The 6,342-nt window shown below is 36.0% G+C and overlaps 1 protein-coding gene across 1 annotated transcript; it reads left to right on the top strand.

The window, feature by feature from the left end:
- Positions 1-3,813: 3,813 nt before the first annotated feature.
- LOC135171996 (apolipoprotein D-like) lies at positions 3,814-5,747 on the top strand. The gene is made up of 4 exons (XM_064138391.1): positions 3,814-4,316; positions 4,382-4,512; positions 4,588-4,831; positions 4,915-5,747. Exons 1-4 carry the CDS (start codon positions 4,203-4,205, stop codon positions 5,467-5,469), a joined length of 1,044 nt encoding a protein of 347 aa, XP_063994461.1. The 5' UTR covers positions 3,814-4,202; the 3' UTR covers positions 5,470-5,747.
- Positions 5,748-6,342: the final 595 nt, after the last annotated feature.

The raw sequence follows: 6,342 nt of genomic DNA, 5'->3' as shown, positions 1-6,342 counted from the left end.
TTTTATAAGATTAATAACATTTTCGATATAAATAAAAAAAAGTATACTTACAACACAAAATCCGTCGTTATTGGAAGCTCGTGTCACGTGTTAAGTACTTTTGAGGTTATAAAATCAATGGATTAACTAATCGTGCAAAATACACTCGAAATTGATAATTTAATAATTATTGATAAAATAGGAATGATTAAAAGTTAATGTAAGAGTTACACTGAGATAGCAAAATAATAATTGTCAACGTTACTACTACACTTGAGGCATAAACAATAATGATGGCCGACAACTGTGTAGGGGGTGAGAAAGAAAGGAGACCGGCTTCGTTCTCATCCCTACTCCGTGCTATTTACTGGGTCAGAAGTGACCCCTGTAGACATCTGGCGGGGATAACTAATTAAATGACGAATGATCAGTTTTCGACCGGTGAGGAAAAATGATTAAATTACTAAAATGGCTATTAAAAAATAAGGGTTGATCGTAGAAGGGTGAAAATTGAGCATTGTATGTATTTTTGTATGTTGTATCATAAAAAAAAATAGAAATTAAAAATTTTGTCTAAAAAATGAAAAAAAAAAATTTAGGGGTTGACTACCCCTAATATTTAGGGGGATGAAAAATAGATGTTGGTTGATTCTCATACATACCGGATAAGCACAAACAATTTCATAAAAATCGGTCAAGCCGTTTCGGAGGAGTATGGCAACAAAAACTGTGACACGAGAATTTTTACATATTAGATTGAATTCTGCTTGTTGAGCCCTTTCATTTGATACCCATATTGATGGGATTAATAAACCATAAATTCTCCGCCATTTTGTAGCGGCGGCCATCTTGAATTTATAATGACAATTAATAAACATAATTGTATTGTCACCAAAATCCAAAGTGTATACAAAATTTCAGATTAATCGGTTGACAGGAAGAGGGTGAAATTTGAATTACTAAATTTGACCCAAGAATAAATAATAAAAAAAAATAAAAAAAATAAAACAAACGGGGTGAGCTAAATTAAACCGTTTAAAAATTGTTGATTTTGTAACGAAAATCAAGAAAAATATTTGTATTTCTCTAGGCACTGGAAAGTGTGATTCTAAGGTAGTTTTGCTAGGTTAATTCTCACTTTTATCAGTCTCTGAAGGAATAAATTATCGTCTGCCACACAGGAATGAAATGACACGAGTTAGAAAATAATTAACTCTCTAGAAGCACAATATGTTGTTTTCTGAGCGAAAAAAAATTTTGCTTGGTCTATACTCGGGTATTTTTTAGAAACGGGACTGTTACGGTTTTTCTTCCAAAACACAATGAAAGTTTTCCATTGAAAAATTACGTTTTCTTAGTAATTTAGTTTGATAATTAACGAAATTTCAAGTATGAAATAGTGTAAATAGATATTGTATGTAATATGATTTATATATGCTTTATGCGTTTATACCTTCATACCATATTTAAGAAGTTTATGTCTTATTCAAATGTTCAGTGAAAGTGAATTTCCAAAGTGTATATCAAAGTCTTATTTAACTGCTGAATGCTAGAAGAATAATTAATGATTTTTTAACATAAATTGAATGGAAAATATATGTTATTTTTATTATGCTGAAAAAAAATATATGATTTTGCCTGTCATATTTGTTTTGACTCCGCAAGTGCCTAAAATTCTCTTGCGACAATTCACAATGTTGCCGTTCGTCCATTTTGCATAATTTTTGGTTCTTTATTTTTCTCAAAATGTTACCAAGGAAGTCGGAAAATGCTTCAACGGTGATGACACTGCATGAGCTATGAAATGATAATAAAACTCAAAAATCATATATTTATCACGTCAATTCTATTAACTGATTCGCAGCAACTTGTAAAAAAATTCGAAAAATGAGAAGAAATTGTTCACAACGCCTTAAATGATCACTGATTTTCAAATGAAAACCTCAATTTTCAAACACATTACAAAAATTCATCATCAGGCTGAATTCAATTCTTACTAGATTCAAAATGCAGAGAAGGTGTTATCTCACTTTTTCATATTTTCAAAGTTTTTAGTGTCATATGGACTTGAAAATTTGGAATTACTTCGCTTTTACCACTTTTTCCAATTTATGAAAATATGATTTTAGTACTATTGGAAGAACTATTTCCTTGATTTTCACTCGTTATTTTTCTCAGTGTAGGTGAGGCTGATATTGAGAGTGTGTTGGGAATCTCCTCTTCTCATTTGCTTCCTCGTGTAAACGAATTTAATTGTACGTTTCCCGATATTTTCAAAAAAATGCCAAATTTGAAGAAATAGAAGTTGATTTTTAAAAGAGGATTGGTTCAGGTATGAACACAATTACAATAAAAATAATTCGATGTATCCATGAATGATTCATTGTTCACAAAAAAATGATTTATTCAGATTCTCACCAAATGTACCGTTACCGAGAAAACCACCGTAACTGCAAACCTAAATCATTTCGGTCATTTGTTATTGGCAGCTAATAATTATGAACGAAATTATAATTCTGAGTACAATGTAACCCGAATAACCTGATATTATAACTTTTCGCAATGTTTTTGGTGTAATTCAATTACCAGTCAACATTATAACTATCGTGATCTTGTTTGTACAGCGAAATTATCATATAATCTATCCTTGCATACAGTTGTTTGGATCAAAAGTTGAAAATAATCAAGGGAATACATTATTCAATTCGAGTTTTAGAAAATACAAATATGCCCTGCTGGGTTGTCGACAACAGTGAAGAACTTGGCTCAAAGAAAGGATAATATTTTTTTTGAATGAAAATAATCCATATACACTGAGAACAAAAAGGATTTTTGCCAAAAATTCATTTACTTTAAAAGACTCTTTAATTTTTCGAAATTATATCTCTTGCATTAATTCATTCCTAAATGAGCCTAATTAGGTTGCACTGATGACAATCTTCTTGCTCTTGAGGATGGCGGGACAGAACCTAGAAGGAAATTCGTCAATGATTTTTCATTTTTTTAAGTCTCTGATTTTCTAGAGACCAGAATTTTGATGAAATTTCTCATGTTCAGAATTATTGAAGGATGTCAGTCAAGGTTATAACTAATGTGATCATGCTCTAGAATAATGTAATTGACATAATTTAAACCTAACCACAATTGCCTCGTACTGATTTGACTGGAGAAGTATAATAAGTACAATCATAATAACATTAAAAAATAAATACTTCATCATATAAAACTTTGTCTCTACCGCACAACATTACTAGGCTGTCAATGTCAATCTGCTATTTAAGGGTTCACCTCTTAGCTCTGATTAGTCAGAAGTGGAATGCAAAAACTAACATTCCTCGTTTTGCATTAAACTACTATTTTTCGAGAGCAACATGGATGGGAGCAGTGGTGATAATGATATTTTGCAATTTTGGAAAGCAAATATTTCATTTCTCCATATTATTTACACATTCAAGACAGAAAAAACGTATTGGCGCCATTGAAAAAATATTTTTGTTTGGGTCAAGCAATACTCGTTTTCACGGAGAGAAATATCCCATGAAAATTACGTATCATTTCTTTAATTGCGGAGCGACATCTAGCGGTAAACAATTTACGAAACTGTTATGGAATTCCTCTGTAAATAATCCGTAATTTTTATCTAATTTATCTGTGGGAAATTGCGACGTCGTCACGTATATTTTCTCAGTGACATGTCGAACCAGTAAGCTAACTGATGAAGTTCCGTAATTTTTACTGAGCATTTATTTTCGTGTGAGAAAAGCAACACTTTTCTTCACACTATACTTTGATATCGAACAACAATAAAAATCACAATACTGTGACTCAAAAGTGCTGGACTATTGGGAAAGTTCATTGGCCTGTACTCAATCAACTGTGCAGCGTGAAGATGATGGATTGATAATGGTGAAAAACCCTCAAGACGCAAGACAAATATGATACAGTCCTGTCCCATCATTTCGAGATGTAGTGGTCTTTGCGGAGGCTCTCAGACGCTGCAAGCTGGCGTTGATCCCATCGACGGGTACCGTAATGGGTTGGAGTACACACGGGGCCACATATGTGTCTGGCCAGTTCCTCTTGTTGAGCAGAGAGGGGCAGGAGGAGTCTTGGGAATAAGCGCGGGGAGGTAGAAGAAAAATTTGCCCGGTCAATGCACCTCCAGGCTTGGTTAATGTATAAAAGCGCGAGGCCAGGCGATCCTTGCGACAGAAACGCGAGAAATGTTGAAGCAGGTCCTACTCGTTCTTTCTGCCTTGGCATTGGCTGGGGCGCAGGTGCCTAGTTTGGGATGGTGTCCCGAATATGTACCAATGGCTAACTTCGATATCGCAAAGGTAACTTCAATAATCCCTCAGTATTATATTCTTCTAAGTGAAATTATGACATTTGCCATTTTTAGTTCCTGGGTGTGTGGTACGAGGCAGAGAGGTACTTTCAGCTGTCCGAGGTGGTGTCTCGCTGTGTGATGGCTAATTATACACGAGGACACGATGGCAAATTGCGCGTTAGCAACGAAGTGACTAACAGATTGTAAGTCATTAATTCTTGTTTATGTATTAGGCCATTTAAATTGTCATTAGTAATAAGCTTGTTATTAATATATAGTACGGGAATCAAACGTGTACTGGAGGGCGAAATCAAGCCGGCAGCTTCAAAGGCCGAAGAAGGCAAGCTTCACGTCAGATACACTACTGTTCCATTAACTCCAGAAACTTCTTACGCTATTTTGGAGACTGATTACAAAAACTATGCGGTTTTGTGGAGCTGCTCTGGGATCGGGCCTGTTCACGCACAAAATGCTTGGTTAATGACCAGGCAACGTCGTCCATCTGGAGATATCCTGCAACAGGTAAACAGTAATCGTTCATACATTTCCATTGAAAATTGTTAATTGAGGAAGACTCCACTCACCTTCTCCTTTTATTTCGTCAGGCTTATGGAGTACTCGACAAGTACAAGATATCCAAGACGTTCTTTGTGAAAACTGATCAGAATGACTGCGCCTACCTGGATTCAGCTCCTCCAGTTGAACCCCCTGCAGAAGTGGAAAACCAAGCTGATCATGTTGAAGAGGCTCAGGAGGGTCAGAATCTCCGATCTGCAATAATCCCAGATGCTCCCGAGATCATCATTCAAACGAGAAAAGCTGAGCTTTCTGAAAAAGCGAAAGAATCGAACGCCCCAGCAGTGAAATCTCCAGTGGGGAGCACTGAACTGCTGAAGGCTGAACCTCTCAAAGAGGAACCAGTACTCACGGAAGTCATCAAAGAGGAAAAAAAAACACCGGCGACAGTCCCAGAGGTAATCTTGAAAACCGCTGAGATCGGTAATGAATCCTCCCCAGCCAAAGAAATTGAAGAGCCAGTCAAACACGTTCAAAAAACAGAACCTGTTCTCAGCGAAACTGATAAGCTGGAGGAATCTGCTGAGAAACCCATTCAGCTGCCCAAAGAAGAATTGGAGACGACAGAAAAATTGAATTCCTAGATTTATCGAGCTCTACGATTAAGTCTTATTTAACGATAACTTCAACCCTCAGAAATTTAAGCTTATTGCCATGGAAAATAATATCAAGACTCACCCCCGTCTTATCTAAAAGTTTTCAAAGAGACTTTTACTCTCAGTAATTTAAGCGTAGTTGTGTTAGACTGAATGAGAGACACATAATGATAAATTAAAAGTGAAACATGAAAACAATTGCTGTACAAAAAGTGATTACAATGAATTGTGAATAAATTGTTATATAAAGATGTTTTTTACTTTAATTGGTATTCGGTTATTAGCGTTAAATTTCGGTTTCTCATTGGATTATTTATCACTTATTTGATTGAGTCCCTTTGAACGATTGAATCACCAGCGTAAACTGGTACGCAACCACATGCAGATTTTTTTTTATTACGGAGTAGAACCGGTTACTGATCGACCAACAAGAAGGAATACTCATATACATCTGTTAAAAGATGACTCAGCGGTTATCTGGCTGATGAGCAAGATTTTTGCGGGTAAAAATTGGGAGAAAATCAGTCATGGAAAGGATGTGGAATGATGGGAGAGGTCATTTTAGAAATTAACCGCATGTGCAATTTTGGTTTATGGTTATGGGCGGATGAAAAATGGCCAATGGTTGAGAGATACCGTGGACCAAAGTGCTGCCAATGGCAAGTGAAGAATTTGCGGGTGATGGCCTGGGGTTTCTTGAACTTTGCGAATTAACCGTTACCGACCTACTGCCTGACAAAACTTCACTAGCGAGTGTCACTTCCAAGGCCAGTGAACGATCTACATTGGGTGAAACGAGTTTGACAGTGAATCGTCCATTGTTAGTGATGTATCCTGGATTTTTGGGGGTCAAGGTCGGGG

This window comes from Diachasmimorpha longicaudata, chromosome 2, assembly GCF_034640455.1.
Source record: "Diachasmimorpha longicaudata isolate KC_UGA_2023 chromosome 2, iyDiaLong2, whole genome shotgun sequence".
Classification (NCBI taxonomy): Eukaryota; Metazoa; Arthropoda; class Insecta; order Hymenoptera; family Braconidae; genus Diachasmimorpha; species Diachasmimorpha longicaudata.
The sequence above is the reverse complement of the archived record's forward strand: the minus strand, read 5'-3'. Positions and strand labels throughout refer to the sequence as shown.

What these genes read in the sequence shown, in the direction of transcription:
- LOC135171996 (XM_064138391.1), top strand. Translation starts at nt 4,203, where the DNA reads ATGTTGAAGCAGGTCCTACTCGTTCTTTCTGCCTTGGCATTGGCTGGG. An exon ending in CTAACTTCGATATCGCAAAG is followed by an intron (nt 4,317 to 4,381) that starts GTAACTTCAATA and finishes TGCCATTTTTAG; the next exon opens with TTCCTGGGTGTGTGGTACGA. An exon ending in CTGGAGATATCCTGCAACAG is followed by an intron (nt 4,832 to 4,914) that starts GTAAACAGTAAT and finishes TTATTTCGTCAG; the next exon opens with GCTTATGGAGTACTCGACAA.